Consider the following 17619-nt stretch of genomic DNA (forward strand, 5'->3'; position numbering starts at 1 on the left):
ATTCTGTACGGTAGCTTCTTGTCAAAAGCCAGGTCGTTTTGCAGAAGTTCTCTGACTGAAGAGCTGCCGGTATTGCCAAATCTCACTCTGATAACTCCAGAATGTGTGTTAGGCTCAAGAAAAATGTTTTTTACAGTGTACTGAGTCTTCTGGTTTTTGGTATATCGGTCTGAATTTTATGTGGAAAATGCCATGTTCCGTGATTGTTCTCTTTAACGTTCCTGCATATTCTCCTGGCAGGAACACTGCTTGAAGATACCGTTGCGAGTTAACTCTTTTGTCTGTTTTTTCAGCAATCTTTACTGTTTTCTTTTTCTTCCTTTCTTTGCTTTCTTTCTGTTTCTGCCTCTCTCGCTGCCTTTCTCTCTTGCTGTGGGGGGTGCTCAGAGTATTTAGACCTGCAGTCAGAGGGTGTGTATGACGCTGACCTTTCCAGGGCTCCAAACATCCACCTGACAAGTAGTTTCTCCCATTAGTTACTTCACGCTGGGCTGGGAAAAAGAGCTGTTGGACCGTTGGATGGGGAAAGCTCATCTTTTCAGTCGGCTAAAACAGAGCCTAGGAATGCAATTTCAAAAGCCTGAATTTGAGATTGTGTATAGTCCCCTGTGAAAGGATGTGCACAGTCAACACAGCCGTTGATGGACCATTAAAAGCAAATACAGTGATTAGTCGTTCCATGCATTGTCTCCTTGAGCTTTTGCCATTCCACCTGTTTGTGAGCTCTTTCTGCAAACAGGATTTTGGTTTTTATTGTTTTAAAAGGAAAGTTCACGCTCTGGTCATGACTGTGGGAAGGCCTTGCTGGCTGCAGTTCACTAACACACACACTGCTGGAGTTGCAGCCTCTACTCAGTGGGATCGTGCTCAAAGTTCTCCAGGCTTTCTCACAAGAGCACTAACAAATATTTCACTTGTATGCTGTAATACGCCATAAAATAATGTTTGATGGGTTTTCTAAAGGCTTTTTTTTTTTTTTTTAAATACTTTTTTTTCCCCCCCAGTGTTTTCTTTCTGTTTTAAATTGTGAGGTTTTACTAATTATTTTCTAGAATTAATCCATTTAAATTAATTTTCCCAGTCACTGTGCAAGCTAGCAAGACTTTGCTGTAATTTCTGGCCGAGATCAGAGACAAAAAGATAAATTTGCTCTAATGAGCGTGTCTCATAACTGACTTGAAGAGCAGTACGGTGCAGCAAGCACGTATGCTTTCGGATCGAGAAAGAGCAGTTCCCCGGTGGCCAGAGCCACCGGCCCGGCTTCTCCGAGCGGGAGGTTCGGGAAGCGCAGCCCCGCACGTGCCTGCAGCCCCCGGAGGCCGACGGCTTTGGGAGTTGTAAGCTGGGTGGTAGTGTAAAATCGCTGTGATTGCAGCGGGCGCTTGTTTAACTTCCTCCTGCAGTGATTAACAGTGCCGTTTTCACACGCTTCTGGCCGTTTTCTGCCCCTTTCCTGAGCGGGCAAGTTTGTGCTGCGCTTAGCCGGCAGCGCGCGCTCTCGGGCTCTCCTTTTTGCCCGAAACCCCCGGTGATGCTCGGGCTGTCGGCGACCGAGGGGCGCAGCCCCTGCTCGGCCCAGCGGCCCCGGCGCGGGGCTCGGGGGTGTCTGCGGGAGCCGGGGGGCTGGGGGGGGCTGAGGGGGGGGGGGGCCGGGTGCGATGCGGACCGGTCCTGAGGCCCGGGCACGGCGGGTGCGGAAGCCCGCGCGACGCGAGCGGTGGGTTTCGCGGGAAGTGAGCTGGCGCTTCCGTGCCCGTGTGCTCCGCTTTTCATTGGCGCGATCTGAACCCCGCTTTTGAAGGTCGCGAGGAAGGCGCGCAAAAGCTTGGCTGGAGTGTTTCACCGCCGAGGTGTTCAAATAAGGCTTCTAAGCAGCTCCTGAAAAGATGAGCTGCACTTAAAAAAAAAAAAAATTTAAAAATCCAGCTTTTGCTGTTTGTGGTGATAGTGGGCTTGGGATGTTTGTAACTTTTAATTTCTCTTTTAGTTTATTAACTTCACCTGGAATGCTTTTTTTCCCCTTTAATCCTTTATTTTATCTTTTCTTTTTTTTTTTTTTAACGTGTTTACTGTGCCCTTCTCCCTAGTGCCTCCTCACCCGACTAGCTTGGGTAAGCAACTGAAAAAGGAAGTTTAGTGGGGAGGCTGGAATCCATCTGAACAATCGTGCTTGCTATTTGTCAAAACAAAATATATCTATTCTGTGTCTGTGCGATACCAACTCTCATTTAGTACATTCTTCAGCTTTGGAGGCAGACACTGTAGGTGCTGCAGCAGTTTCCTTAAAACCGAGGCGGGAACGAGACAGCACTAGCAATTTCTGCATTTTGCGGAAATTTCTCCCATTCCTGCATTACGGTTTCCGTAAAATCACGGTGAAAGTCTCTTTTCTGATCATACACAGCTGTGGGATGAAATTGCTTTTGTTCCCACAGCAGTGACAACCCTAAATTGCTGGAGCGGCTCAGGAACGGTTTGTGCCGTTGCTCTGGGCGTGGGGGGCCGGGCCGGGCGCTCGTCACCGAGCCGGGAGTTTCGGTGCGGCGCCCGCTCACGCGCAGCGGAGGGACTGATCCCCCAGCTGCCCAAGCCGAGCGGAGTGACGCCGTCACGGGGCACGGCTCGAGCTCTCCCGCTCTGGGACGCGGTTTCCCTTCGCGTGCCCGCCGAGCGCTCGTCTGGCGCGGCGCGAGCGTGAGACGTCCGCGCGCGCGCGACGGTTGTCCTGCTCGTCTCTCCCTCCTTTTGCTGCCCTGGCCACGAAGGGTGGCTGGAATGCTCGGAGCAGATGGTGCGGGGGGGGGAGCGTGCCGTGGGGAGCGGGGAGCGTGCCGTGGGGAGCGGGGCGCGGGGGGGGAGCGCCGTGGGGAGCGGGGCGCAGGGGGGGGGAGCGTGCCGTGGGGAGTGGGAGCGTGCCATGGGGAGAAGGGCGCGGGGGGGGGAGCGCGCCGTGGGGAGCGGGGAGCGTGCCGTGGGGAGCGGGGCGCGGGGGGGGGAGCGCGCCGTGGGGAGTGTGCCGTGGGGAGCGGGGCGCGGGGGGGGGGAGCGCGCCGTGGGGAGCGGGGCGCGGGGGGGGGGAGCGCGCCGTGGGGAGTGGGGAGCGTGCCGTGGGGAGCGGGGCGCGGGGGGGGGAGCGCGCCGTGGGGAGTGGGGAGCGTGCCGTGGGGAGCGGGGCGCGGGGGGGGGGAGCGCGCCATGGGGAGCGGGGAGCGTGCCGTGGGGAGCGGGGCGCGGGGAGGGGAGCGTGCCGTGGGGAGCGGGGTGCGGGGGGGGGAGCGCGCCGTGGGGAGCGGGGCGCGGGGGGGGGGGAGCGTGCCGTGGGGAGTGGGAGCGTGCCGTGGGGAGTGGGGTGCGGGGAGGGGAGCGTGCCGTGGGGAGCGGGGCGCGGGGGGGCGAGCGTGCCGTGGGGAGCGGGGCGCGGGGGGGGAGCGTGCCGTGGGGAGCGGGGTGCGGGGGGGGGAGCGCGCCGTGGGGAGCGGGGCGCGGGGGGGGGGGAGCGTGCCGTGGGGAGTGGGAGCGTGCCGTGGGGTGCGGGGAGGGGAGCGTGCCGTGGGGAGCGGGGCGCGGGGAGGGGAGCGTGCCGTGGGGAGCGGGGTGCGGGGGGGGGGAGCGCGCCGTGGGGAGCGGGGCGCGGGGGGGGGGGAGCGTGCCGTGGGGAGTGGGAGCGTGCCGTGGGGAGTGGGGTGCGGGGAGGGGAGCGTGCCGTGGGGAGCGGGGCGCGGGGGGGCGAGCGTGCCGTGGGGAGCGGGGCGCGGGGGGGGAGCGTGCCGTGGGGAGCGGGGCGCGCCGTGGGGAGCGCGCCGTGGGGAGTGTGCCGTGGGGAGTGGGGCGCGGGGAGGGGAGCGTGCCGTGGGGAGCGGGGCGCGGGGGGGGGAGCGCGCCGTGGGGAGCGGGGCGCGGGGGGGGGAGCGTGCCGTGGGGAGCGGGGCGCGCCGTGGGGAGCGCGCCGTGGGGAGCGTGCCGTGGGGAGTGGGGCGCGGGGAGGGGAGCGTGCCGTGGGGAGCGGGACGCGGGGGGGGGAGCGCGCCATGGGGAGCGGGGAGCGTGCCGTGGGGAGCGGGACGCGGGGGGGGGAGCGCGCCATGGGGAGCGGGGAGCTTGCCGTGGGGAGCGGGGCGCGGGGGGGGGGAGCGCGCCGTGGGGAGCGCGCCGTGGGGAGCGGGGCGCGGGGGGGGGAGCGTGCCGTGGGGAGCGGGGCGCGCCGTGGGGAGCGCGCCGTGGGGAGCGTGCCGTGGGGAGTGGGGCGCGGGGAGGGGAGCGTGCCGTGGGGAGCGGGACGCGGGGGGGGGGAGCGCGCCATGGGGAGCGGGGAGCGTGCCGTGGGGAGCGGGACGCGGGGGGGGGAGCGCGCCATGGGGAGCGGGGAGCTTGCCGTGGGGAGCGGGGCGCGGGGGGGGGGAGCGCGCCGTGGGGAGCGGGGAGCGCGCCGTGGGGAGCGGGGCGCGGGGCGGGACACCACCGTTTCTGCGAAATTCGGCTGCGTGTCGGCGTGCGTTTATTCAGAAGGAAACACCAGTGACTAACCCGAGGTCCCTTTCACCGGAGGACTTTGCCACTCGAAAATGGACACTGCGTGCGATAGTTGGCATAGATGGGATGGTCTAAGCTGACGTAGGTGCTGGCCTTTTTCGCGAAGATTGCATGTGAATCGGGAAGCCAGACCTCCCGTGGTGTGTGACTTTGTCCAACTAACAGCCAAGAAGCGTTTTGGGAGGGTGTTGAGAAGTGTGAGGGTCGCACGGCTGCCCTTGCATCTCTTACTTTGTATTTCAGAGCCTGGTTTTTAAGAACTTGCCTGTGGGCTCAGCATGAGACTTGTATTTACGTACGCTTTTTATATGTGTCTTGCTTCTTTGTTTATAGTACCACTGTTTTTCCTAGTGTGTCTTCACCGGGTTTTGTTGTCTGTGATACTAACTGTTTACCAAAGAGACTAGAGGATATCTAAAGTGTATCCCAGGAGCCACAGCAGTGAGCTTCAGAGGTGGGTAGAATTGAACTCTAGGGCTGTTTCGTTCAGTATCAAATCCTTCTTTCCCAAAATACCTAAAGCTTTTTGATCTTTTGGGGCTACAGCCCGAATTCTTTATGGTCCCAGAGGCGCGCAGTGACGGACCAGCAGAAGGGCAGGGTGAGAGCGTGATGTGGTCTGCAGTCGTGCTGTGAAATGGGTGTTAAAAAGAAGGTTGCATAGCGAAACTGGGCGAGGGGGCTGTTCAAGAGAGCCACAGTGCTCAAGTATTTTCTCCGTAAAGCTGGTGGAAATCTACAGGAAGAACTGAATTATTACCCAAAGTGAAGTGAGCTCCTGACGTTTTCATCTTCATAAATAGAAGAGCATATCACTTTATTTTAACTGGGTATCAGTTTTAATATAGAGTGACAATGTCAGTGATTATGAAGTGTGAGATTTGTTCAATCCTGTTTTTCAAAGAACAAATTGCAGTTGAGGGAAAACAGTTGCATTGGTGGCTTGAGGAAGCTTTGCACTTGCAGGATTTGGGCATTAGAGCAAAAAAGAATGCACAAGCATTTTGTAGCACCTCAGGTTTAGAATGAGGATATATCATGTATCTTGTTTTCATGCATTACGTGTAGTAAAAGTTGAGAACTCTGTGATATCTTTGTGGCAGATTTTTCTCTAAGAAACTTGAGGAGTTGAAACTCATTAGCTGAGAGAGCTGCAAGTTTTCAGTAGCGTGTGAAAAGCAAATCTGTGCCGGCCATTCACGTGAGTGCAGGATGAGCGAGTCCTGCACCCAGGGCAGGCTCATCCCCGCGGGGCTCCCAGCAGACGGTGAAACCTTCCCCAGAGGCAGCTGGAAACCATTTTCTCAAGTCCCTTGTCTGAAGCAATGTGTGTGCATTTGGGAGAGGTCACTGGAAGCCTCCTTGAAAGCAGGTGTCGCGCTGTCACAGCCGTCCACGGGTGCCTTCTCTTCCGACTGTTTGTGCAGACAGAGAACCTGTTCACGTTTCCCGGCCGCGAGGCGGTATTTGGGTACATACGTGTGTGCATATATTTTGCACAGACACCAGTGACTTTCACCAGAAGCGTTCTGGCAGCCTTCCTTGTCTAATACATCTGCACATCGGTTAACATAAAATAGCAGCTTTTGAAGAATTAGTATTTTAAATACTTCTTAGCTTAAAGTTATTACTGTATCACATAATTGGGCGAAGTGAAATCCGAGGGCTTAGCAGTATGTATCACCCAGGGGAGGTGTGACTGTATCTACCTCGAGGAACTTGCTGCCTTAAAAGACAAACCCTAGGTGATATTTAAGGTAGGAAATACGTCGGGTAACGCGTCAGGAAGAGTAAACGAGAACGCCTGAGCTGTTTCCCTGTCACTGTCTTTACTGTCCCCCACCATGCTTCAAAGCAGGCCGTGAAAGGCGTCACTGGGGGATGTTCCTCGGTTCATCACCCCCAAGTGACCGTGGCCCAAACTCACCAAGTTCCACGCTGGGACTTGGCTCCGGCAGGGCGTACTCCTTGCCAGTGTCTGGAATGGCACGCAGGCATTCTCCCCTCCCGAGCCTCCCAGGTGATTCATTCCCTGCTTTCCGCACTTTGCTAGACACCGAGCAAATAGTCCACGGCTGCCACAAAGTTGCTTCTGTCTCTAGACCCCCAAAATTACCTTCTTACAGTTGTCCTGCAGAGGCCCCGTTGCATGAAGGTGAAGTAGAGGCTGTCGTGTTGGGGATGCTCAGCTGTGTTGCACGGCGGCGAAGCACACTTGGTCCGCGCTGAGGCTGTTACTCACCAAGCACCCGGGTGAGGAGAACACCCCCCGACCCTGGCAGGGCCATCCCGGAGCAGCCAGCCGGTGGGCAGGAGGAGACCTCCCCAGATAACTTCACGCAAACTCTGCTCTAACCTTCTAGAGGTGAAGGTGGCCGGGCCTACTAATGCAGGTCGTATCTTCTACTCTTGATTTTCTGGTAAGACTGAAGAGTTTGCACGTTCAGCTTGTGCACTGGGGGTGGCTAGGCATCTCAGCGAGCGTTACAGGGCTCGTAGAAAGAAAGGAGTTTCTGTTACAAGTGACCCCCAGAGCAGTATTTACAAACTCGATGGTTGAGTTGCAGAATTTGGCTGTGATGTTGAACTTGGTGAGCATAAAGGAAGCTTGTCCCGGCGCTCGTGCTGGGAAGGCCAGTGGGCATGGCTGTGGGTGGCATTCACAAGGTGCTTGTGTCGAGCGCTTGTCCGTTGTCAAAAAAGACCCAGTTCTGGACAGACTTACGCTTGCTGGTGGAAGATGTGTGCAAGTGGCTTTGAATTAGAGCTTCAAAATTCCTTAATTACTCCTGGAATGGGAAGTATTAGAGGTCTGTTTGCAGAGCTTAACTAAGGGGAGTCTGGAGCAGACACGGACGTCGGTGCTGGTAACTGTTCTTCCTGAGCCCGCCTTGACCAGCGGCCGCTCTTCGCAGGTGACACGCTCCCCGTCCCTGCCCTCCGCCCGGGCAGGGTTCGGAGCACGTCACCGGGCTCTTTGGGCCGTTCCCCCGGTGGCACTGGCGGCGGGGTCACACCAGGCTGGCGTTCAAGGGACACAGCCAGCTGCTGGAAAGAACCTGAGGAGCAGAGAAATACCGATGCAAAATATTTGTAGGCACTAGAGTTTATTCTAGGCTAGAATTAAATATTGTTATCGACCCTCCTGCCTGGGGGATAGTAGTCTGCGTTCCACACAGACCCCTTGTTTTGTTTCACCCCGTCAGTTTGGCCTGTAAGTGGCCTTCTGCAGAGGTTGGCGTGTCCAGCTTCGCTTCGCCGTGAGCCTGCTGAAGAGTTTGAGAATTTCCATGCCCCCCTTAGTGGTCACGTAACCTCAGGACTTCATAACATCGGAATCCTTGCGTCACGGAAATTTTAGTGGTTGCATTTAAGAAGTTTATCTTTGGGCAATTTCAATCTCATGAGCTCCAGTTGCTTGTGTGTGAAGTCACTTTCTAATGGCATTTCTGGCAACTTAGTTCATGTCTCTGCTGTCTCATCTATCCCCTGCCGTTTCTCTAAGGTATCTTTTTGTACTTGCAGTATTTCTTTTTAAGACCATGTTAGCCCTGTAGGAAGATAAATGTTTTGATCCCGTTATTCCTCATCTTTTATGTATTTTTTTTTAAGAGCACACAGAAAAGTAGCTACAGAAATAGAACCTTGATCTCAAAATCTGTCGCGTGTCTTAATTACCGGGCTGGGATTATATGTGTGCATTATAAACTCCCCCAGCAGCTGCTGACAGGATTCCAGCTCAGTCATCTACTGAGCTTTCCTTCCATTTTTGTAGGCTTGCTCTCTGAAAGAAGGAGAAGAAATCATTCTTGAAACTGGGACTGAGTTAAAACTGTGAGGAAGATCATTCGCATGCAAGCTTGTCCTCTGCCTTAGAAGGCAAAGAATAGAGATGTTCACAGAAATCACTTCTCGAGTTAGAAATACGGGTCCTTTTAATACAAATTGTAGAAGATTTGGAGGTTTTGTGCTGGCAGGTTTTTTCCTCTTTCAGGATCTGAGCTTCTGTTTTGTTGTAGGGAGACGTCATTGGAAATGTTATCCCTCAGGTGTTGGGTATCTGTCATCTGATGTGTTACTGAGAGCAAGTTAACGTAACCCTGTCTGGCTCCCGAAGATACCACTCATGAATGAACGCCCAATCAACTTTTTCTTCCTCGGCATTTTTAGGTTCTGTACTTAAACTTAAGTCCCTTCTAGGCGTACCCAGAAGCACCAGCTGCCACTTGGGAGAAATCGGTGGAGTTAGAGCAGCGTAGGTGCCTGGATTAGATCAGAAACGCGCTTTGCCAAACCAGCAGTTGAGCAGCAGCGGGCCCAGCGACCTGCTCGGTGGCGTTGGGAGCAGGGGGCAAGCCCGGGGGGAGGTGGGCGACCCCGGGCTGCCTCTCCCACCAAAGGCTGGACCAGAGGAGCTCCCGGGGTCCCTGCCAGCCCGGGCTGCTCCTGAGTGCTGGCGCTGACCGTCTCTCGTCAGCGCCAAGGCGAGCAGCCTGCTTTTGGCTTGCTGCTCCCGGGGGCAGACTTGACCTTCTGGACCCTCTGAACTTGCAGAGGCTCGGCCGAAGGTCCTCTCAACGTTTGCATCCTTCTACTGTTTGTTTTCTGTGTCTGTCCACAGAGGGAGAGAGACACGTAGAGCCGCCCCGGCAGAGGTGGTTGCAGAGGGTGGCCGAGTGCCGGGTTTGCCGGCGATGGGGCAATGTGGGGAATGCTCAGGGCGGATTTTGCTGCAGGGAGTGGGAATGCCTTTCTCGAGGGGCTGTCGTTGTTGTGCCTATTTGGTAGCTTGTGGGTTTTTAGGAAACATAGCCTCCAGGATGCATACACCGCTTTTTAATTCCGGTTTATTTTCAGTTCTTATCTCTTTATGGGATTTCTGTGGCCTGTGCTAGGAGAGGAGGAGGAATATTTTTTTTTCTCCTTTGGAATTTAAGCCCCACTGATTGACATTTTAATGTGAACTTGAATTCTCCCCACACAGCGATGCAGACTGCATGGTTATTGATAAGCTGGCCATCACTGACATCGGAACGACAAAAGCATCCAAACCCCTGAACAGCGTGGCCCAGCGCTCGGAGGAGCTCCAGAACACGGCCGCGGTCGTCACAGCCGTCACGGAAACGGCCACAAAAGACAGGTGAGATGGTCACGGCTCTCCGGTACCGGCCCGTGACACAGCCGGGTTTCTCCCCGTTACTGAACGCGTTCATTCTAACGTTAGGGCATGATCAGAGTTACACGAGTGGTACGTCTGGAGTGCGTTATACTGCAGGTAGTGTAGAGCTGTTACTGCGATGCATTGCACACATCTTTCAGTTTCCCAGGAGTGCTGTCAAATCATCTGTTTTATTAAAATAACGGACTTCTTATTTCTTACTCAATGCCTAACTAATAACTCAGATGGTACAGGTTTGTATGTTCGGGTGAACATGCAGACATTTACAGTTCAAATATTATGAGGAGATGATGGAATGTGGTTTGATAGCTGGAACTGGAAGTGATCTGAAGGAGAACTGATATCAGTATCTTTTTGTGAGTGTGACAGTTTAGGGCTTTGCAGAAATGGAAACCAATCCATCTGCATATCTAGTGCTGCCACCTCCACAGCTTTGCTCTGGCTCCTGGTTTTGGGCAGAGAGATGCCTATCGATAACGAGGTGCTTCTGCTCTTCTTGAGCTAAGACAGCCTCTGCTGGGTGGCTCCGTCCTCCTGGAGCAAGCTGGCAGTTGGATTGAACCTCGGACGGTGGTGCTTGGCTGAAGCCAGACATCTGGGCCAGCCTACGGGAATTTCTTCTGTTGGGTACTTTTGGGGGGGGGAGCAGGAGGTTCTAACCAGCACTCGGAGCTTCGTGCGGCCGCCCCGCTCCGTCACAGCTGTCCTGGCTGTCGGCACTACCGCTTCATGCCTCTCCCCGGCACGGCTGCAGCCCCGTGTTTGAGCCCATCTACCACCGGTCTCACACAAGCTGTAGTGCTGGTGTAACTGGTACTGGGGAGGAAGATGAGCAGCCCGCCGGGTGCTGGTTCTCACCGCCGCACCCCAGGTACTGCCAGGGCCCTGAGTGCCCCAGGGGGCACGGGGAGCTGAGCCGGGGCCCGGGGGGGGGGGGGGGGACACAGCAAAGTGGGGGGTCAGAAGCCCTGCAGACCTCCCACGGGCCCCCCTCCAGCGATTTCCCGGTCCCGGGGCGCCAGGTCTGCGGCGGGAAGGTGCAAAGCCGTGCCACGGCTCCGGCAAAGGCCGAAACCCCGCGGCCGGGCTGGGGGGGAGGCCCCGGGTCAGGCCACCCCGGCCTGGTGCGGTCAGGACCCTGCCAGTCACGTTCCAAACTTCCGGTTCAATAAATTAATTAATGTTGTGTAATCGGCGGACTTGGGGGAGGTGCTCGTTAGGAAGCTGATGATGCGTTAGCAGGCAGAAGAAACAGAGCTAGGGTAAGGATGGCTCAGTCCTGAGGAGGAACGTTTCCAGCCAAGATGAAAGTCACCTTTAGGAGCGGGTACGTTCCAGTAGTTATATTTCTCTAATGCTGCTCTTTGGGTTTCTCTTCAGGAAAGAAGAAGTCTTGCCCTGTGCTGAAGCCACATTAAATGGCCCTGCTTGATGAAACAGATGCAATGGGACGTGTGTGATCCAGGCCAGGCTGCTACCTGGTGATGCAATTTGTCAATTTTTTTTTTTTTTTTTTCATTTTAATTTTATTTTTTAATAAATGCTGCATTGATGAGAGAGCTGGCATTCAGGACCAGACACGCAGTTTCAACACCAACAATCTGTTCTGAAAGACACTTGCATTGTCTAAATGTAGCATTGATCAGTTAGTCATCACAGGAATGATGGGGTTCTTCCCCAGCAAGCCTTCTGCCTAATTTTAGTTCCTTGTCCCCTTCCCTCTCTCCCTTGTTTTTGTTTTGTATTTGGGGTTCAGTCCTATTTTCTTAGTGTTATTGCACACAGTATTCAGCTTCTCTTCAGAAAGGTAGCAGGTCTAACGCTGGGACTTGGACAGTGCACAAGAGTCCCGCAGTCGTGTGACCAAAGTTCCTGATGGAGCTGTCTTTGGGCAGCATTTGCACCGCTTTTGTATAGCAATAAAGCCTTATCAGAAACATTTCATAGGAGGAAAAGATGCAAACACTTTAAATGGGATGAAGCAGGGAGGGATTTTATTTTACGTTTCTGTGGGGTGGGAGGGAAGTCCTTGGCGGTGTCCCAAGCCAGAGGCCACGTAGCTAACCTGCTGTAATGCTGAACTGTCCTGAGGAACAGGAGGCCTCTGCGGTGCGGTGAATTGCTCAGTGCTCTCTCCTCTGGAGACGTGACAGTTCGCTGCAGGTTCTTGGCTCAGTTAGCAGTTGGTCTCTTGAGTCCGAGCCATCAAAACTCAACCTCCGGGATGTCGTCCTCCCTTGGCTGGGGAGTATGCACAGAAGGTAGCGTGTTGTTTGCCAGCTAAGAGGATAACGATCCACTGGACTGCTGCCCTGCAGGAACGAGAGCAGATATGGCACAAACAGGTTATCGGGTGTTGGCTGGCTTTTTGGAGACTGATGTATTTTCAAATTACTATGGGAATCCTTTTCTGTTTGTTTTGTTCTGTTTTTAAAGTTTTTAATGGATGCAGGAACAGCAACACTTTTGCACTTTGTACCTAGTGACAACATTGGAGAGGGAAATGGCCCCAGCACGGGACTCCTGCCGTTACACCCCCGGTGGTCGGTCACGGAGGAGTTTGGGGGGGGGGGGGGGAGGTCAGCTGGAGGTGTGTGCTCGACCCCGGGGCACGGGACCTTCTGCGTGGGCTGAAGGACCCGCTCCCGTACAGACCGTACGGGCCTCAGGCGCAGGCCTGCGCCGCGCGGTGCCGGCCTGGGCGCTGAGCTGCTTCCCAGGCCGGGCTCGGGCGCGCGGCTCGCGCGGGGGTGGGTGTTGGGCCACCTGCAGAAGCAGGCGTGGGCTGGTGGGGGCAGATCGCCGGGACCGGTGCTCCGGCGCTCACTGCCTACCCCCCGGGTCTAGCCACAGAGCCGGGCCGGCTTTTGTGTGTAAGCTGGGTGCTGAAGCCCACCTGTCAGATGCTAAACGCCGCTTATTTTATTAGTCCAGGACCTAAGCTGGAAAATCATTCACTTTGGAATAAAAGCATGAAGCTTGACACATAGGTAGCCAAACAGCGTATTTGCAGATATATTCTCACTTGTGCGTAACGAGGGACTTTACCCTGTGAGTATGAAAAAGTACCTCACACAGATCTGTTGTTACGAGCAAAGGCATCCTAGCCAGACTTCAGTCTTTTTAAAAAGTACTTTATTTTTAACTGTGACATGTATGTAGTGCATATGAAATTTTCTTAACTGCGTTGAGAGGTGGGGTGGGGTGGGGGGAGTGAGGTGAACAAAACGTTTTCACTGTTAGAGTCAGTCTGTTCTGCTGGATCAGTATCCGACGGTGACGTACCCGCAGCACGAGGTTACCCTCGTGTGCCCAAAGATAACGTACTTTCATTTCTGCGTTTAGGGAAAACTGAGAATTTGCTTTGCTGGGATACCAGATACGGAGGCTGCAGTGCAGAAAGCAGGATGAGATTACTGCGTGCATCTTGAAGTTGTGTGCTGGGGTTGTGGGCCCCTGGGATGCTGCTGACAGAGCTGTGATTTCTCTCAGCTGCAATTTCTCGGCAAGCAGGTGCTTTCATGGGACAGTACTGTTGTTCTGGAAGTCTTCTCACTCACTCCTTGTGATGTAAAAGAAATAATTTAAAGTTACATTGCGCTGGGAGGAAGAAAATCTCACTTTCTGCTTTTGTTACCTTGCTTGCTAGTTGGAGATCAATCCCACTCATCCGGGATTATCGGAAACGATTAGTGGGTTTGAGTTCCTAATTGGAGACACGTTAAAGTCTTAATTTTCAGAGGATTGGTGCTAGAGCTTTTCTGAAAATCAGGTTCTCTTCGGGCATTCTTTAAACACCCAAACCCAATACAATGAAAACCAAGAAATCATTCATCTTGTACAAAATGAGCGCAGCTTATTCCAGCAGCTGGTTGAAGCCCGTGACTGGGCCTCGGTCCCGTTGAGTACCGGGCGATGGCAACAGTTCTCTCCCAGCACGGTTCCTGACCGTGGTGCTTGCAGGTTCTGCTGTGCTACGATTATGACCAAGTCCATTTAGGATCAAGAGATTAAGGGGAAATGGCCAGAGCGGGCACAATTTGATCGTCCTTCTGGCTCGATACGCTTTCAGCCACCTTGTTAAACAGAGAAACGATCTTGGCACCTTACGTCACCTCGGGCCGTGCTGGCTGGCGGTGCAAGAATTCCGCTGAGCTGTACCCGCCGGATCCGCCGGCGGTGCGCTGCTCGGGGGAGCAGTTACCTCCCCCCGAAAAGCGATACAGAACAGCGGGCAGCAACAGCATCCTGGAGTGTGTCAGGGAGAGAGGCAAGGGCGTGTCTGTCTGTGCCTTTCGTGGCAGGTTCTGAACTTGTAGTTGGTTAGCTTTTGGCTTCGAGTCTATCAATTGAAATGAAAGCTTTAATAATGTATTTAAACATATCCAGTAAGAAGATCCAGACCCACAGGTTGGTTGCTGGGGGACTCCTTATCTTAGGTTATTAATTTGATTACTTGTGTCCAGTTACTTTTGTGCTAAGACATTTTACCGGTAGTTGACTAGATTTGTAGAAATGCACAAGCTCTCTTGCTTTTGTGACAGTGAATGATTCCTCCGCCTTTGGGATTTAAGCTCGGAATTAGACCCCGTCGCTCCCGTGTTGGCTGGCTTCACACCGGCCGGCCGGCTGATCTAGAAGTTCCCCGTGCTCGGTATCTGGAGTTTGCGGTCCACAACAGATCCCGAGTCAGATGATGGGTTCCTTGCCCAGCTCGGATGATTTCCTAGGTAAAATGTGCATAAATGTCTGTCTCTTGGTAAGTCTGAGCTTCCCAGCTGTCTGGAGTCAGGGTGCAGTGGAGGTTGGAGGGTCCCAGTGCCTGGAGCCTGTGGCCCCCCGGTCCCCGGCGCTGCCCGGGTGGCTGCTCGGGGTGGCAGCGCGGGGCACGCTGCCTGCTGCGCGGCTGGCTTCCCTCCTCCCGAGGCAGCCCTGGGGAAGGACTGGCGCCCGAGGCTGGGGCGGGAGGTTTTGTCTGCTGAAAAGGGATTTACTTAAGCCAGCTGCACCCATTGAAAAACCCCTCGGCTTGCTTAGATACTTGGTCAGAAAGCAGTGAAGACTAAACCGATGTTCTGTTCGGCACCGTCCTTCCTCATTTATGTGCAGTATTTTGAATCTGTCCATATCGATATGGTATATATAATTTTAGGTTTGAATATGTATACTGATGAGTGTGTATATAGATATATATTTGCAATATGTATTATTCCATGTATATTTATACACACACAGCTGGATATTGCGAGCAGCCTGGCGAAGCAGAGCACAGGAGGCCTAACCTTGCCATCTGGGTGCAGCTCCGTGACCGATAGCGCGTCACGGGCCGACATGCGTTGTGCAAGACCAAAGCCGGCACGGCGTGCCTGCTGGGGGGGGAAGGCTTCTGCCGGGACGTCCTGGTCCCGCGGTTCCACCCAGCGGGGCGTGGGTACGGTGGGTGACACCGGAGCGACGGCTCGTCCCGTGCTCCCGCTGCTGCCCCCCCCCCCCCCCCCAGCTTCCTCGGGGAGAGGGGGGGCCTGTTCTGCCCGGCCAGCGCTTACGACGCGATCCCTTCGGCTGATGCTGAATGACGCTCCGACGGCGGCGCGTTTGTCTCCGGCTGGCGGGATTGATGGTGGGAGAAATACCCTCCTTTGGATGGGGGGGGCCGGTGGGGGCCCGCGCCGTCAGCGCATCGGGCGGCTGCTCTGGGGCGTCCGGGGTCAGGATTTGGCCCGGGGGGGGGAGCACAGCTGTAGGGCCTGCGACCCGGGGAAGATGAAGCGTAACCGGCCCGGAGCGGCGGCGAGGTGATCCAGGAGCAGCTGAAAGCTGGGGGGGGGGGTCTGGGGGGGGGGGGGGTGCTTGTGTGGCTCGCTGCAGGCTCGCCGTGCTGGCCGCGGGGGGGGGCGGCTGCTCGCGGTCCCTCTGCACGCCGGGGCAGATCCGCGGTTGGGTTCAGGGGTTTGAGTGGCTTTGCTGTCCCGGAGGGGCGGGGTCCGCGCTAGAGTTGTGTCCACCGGCTTCGGATCCGAGTTTAGGCCAGACAGTCTGTTGAAGGAGAGTGATCAAGGAACGGGACTGTAGTTTATTCAAGCTTGACCCATATTCTAACAAAATTTTTACCCCTGCAAATGTAATTTATTACTTCATCTCTCAAGTCATAACAGTTACGGCAGAAAAAAAAATCTCAGTTATTCATCGGGATAATATGTCCTCAGCAAAGCCTGGTAGGAATTTCATCAGCGTCCCAAGGCTTTGCTGCCCTTACTGCTTTGTAGAGAGCTGCAGCTAGCGAGCAGAATGGAACACCAGCGGGTGCACGAATTTAAAAATAAAAATAAAAAAGGCAGGCAAAAAACAACCCCAAGAAACACAGTGTTGCCCTCAGCATCTGTTCAGAAAGGCTCAGGCGTCCCAGTTTGCCAGTGGAGAGGTGACTGGAATGGTGTCCAGGGTGGGTGGAAGTTAAGGGACACTCCTAAATAAAATAGCTACAGGGAAAAAAGATGGCTTTGTTGTTGTTTACTGGCATCCCCAAATCATTTTTCCCCAAATTAGCCAGTGAGCTGTAATTGAAATCGTTTATCAGTGGCATAACTTGGAGCAGGTCTTCCTGCCAGGCACTGAAGGTTTACACCTGGCTGGGCGCCGCTTGGTGCTTCAGCCTCAGCTTAATCCCCGCCACGAAGCGCCTTGGTTTTGTAGGATCACAGAATCACCGAGGTTGGAAAAGACCTTTAAGATCATCAAGTCCCGCCGTAAAATCTCCCTCCTGCCAGGTTCAGGCTGTGCCTGAGGCTACAGCCTGGGGCTCTGTGCGGGGGCTTTCTGGTTTTCACACCTCGCTTTGCCCTTGCCCGACCCTCCGTAGTGTTTGCGTCAGTATTTACGAATAAGGTTTTTTTAGACTTCACCTTCCGTTGTGCTAAGCACTGTCTTACTGCATTGATAATCACAGTGAAGCTGAAAGAGCCTCATTTTCTTCAGTCGTTCTGTTTGTCTCGTAGGGGAAACAGCTGCTGTGTGGCAGAGTCCCCTCGGTTCTGCAGGTGTTACAGACCAAAGTGGCTCGCCAGTCGTGGGGGAAGAGGTGCAGCAGATCCTTGCAATCTGATGCCCCCTGAGACTTCGTGAGAGAGGAAAGTCCTGCGTTCCTGGCTGCCAGGTTAATTACACTTGATAAATAAGATCATTCAGTGGTTTTGCAATGTAATACTTGACTTTTTTGATGCCCTATAGCAGCTTATCTTGCGATTTTCAGTCACCTAGAGGTCAGGTTTTCTTTTCTTCTTGCTCTTCCAAAGCAGTGATTTCACCCTGAAGCATGTTCCAACATTATAAACAATTGATTTTGTTGTTACAAGAGATTCTGCTGTCATTAGAAAAAAGCAACAAAATGAAACCTGCTGTTTACCATGGCATGCTAATTTTCTTTGTTTTCTGTGTTCTTTTTTTTTTCCCACCTGGCATCAGTTCCCTCTGCAATCCTATGCTGCCACGAACTCTGTGTTCTGAGCGCAGCTGTGTCTCCGGTTGCGAGCTCTCGCAAGGCAGTTGTAATGCACTTACATGCTCTTTTGCCAAGCCCAGCTTTAAAATAAAACATATTTAGATGCTTCTCCCTGAAGTGAGATTCAATTTCTCAATCTCATCCCAGCCCCTTGACATTAGGGGAGAGCGCGCAGGAGGGGGACTCCCTGGCAGGGCTGTGCAGTACGCTGCAGGTTCGGGGCTCAGGAGTGCGGCCGTGGGCCTGTGGTGCAGGAAAGTGTTTCTCTGGTTTGGACGTCGCCCACCGTTAAAAACCAACCGAGAAACCAGGTGGAAGATCGCTCCTTGTTCATGGAGTCGTGTCACGGAACCATAGAGCGGTTTGGGTTGGAAGGGGCCTTAGAGATCATCTGGTCCAACCCCCTGTGAGA

General features: G+C 54.5%; 1 protein-coding gene across 2 annotated transcripts in view; it reads left to right on the forward strand.

Moving 5' to 3' along the window:
- PPP6R2 (protein phosphatase 6 regulatory subunit 2) overlaps positions 1 to 16023 on the forward strand; it is a 109147-nt gene extending 93124 nt beyond the window's left edge. For both annotated transcript variants that reach the window (XM_032987119.2, XM_042792021.1), the window contains 2 exons: positions 9515 to 9670; positions 11090 to 16023. In XM_032987119.2, coding sequence (XP_032843010.1) covers positions 9515 to 9670; positions 11090 to 11141 — 208 coding nt within the window. In that variant the 3' untranslated portion in view covers positions 11142 to 16023. The remainder of the gene's footprint in view (positions 1 to 9514; positions 9671 to 11089) is intronic.
- The last annotated feature ends 1596 nt before the right edge of the window (positions 16024 to 17619 follow it).

The sequence above is a fragment of the Tyto alba genome, unplaced genomic scaffold (genome assembly GCF_018691265.1).
Source record: "Tyto alba isolate M040663 unplaced genomic scaffold, T.alba_DEE_v4.0 Super-Scaffold_2, whole genome shotgun sequence".
Lineage (NCBI taxonomy): Eukaryota > Metazoa > Chordata > Aves > Strigiformes > Tytonidae > Tyto > Tyto alba.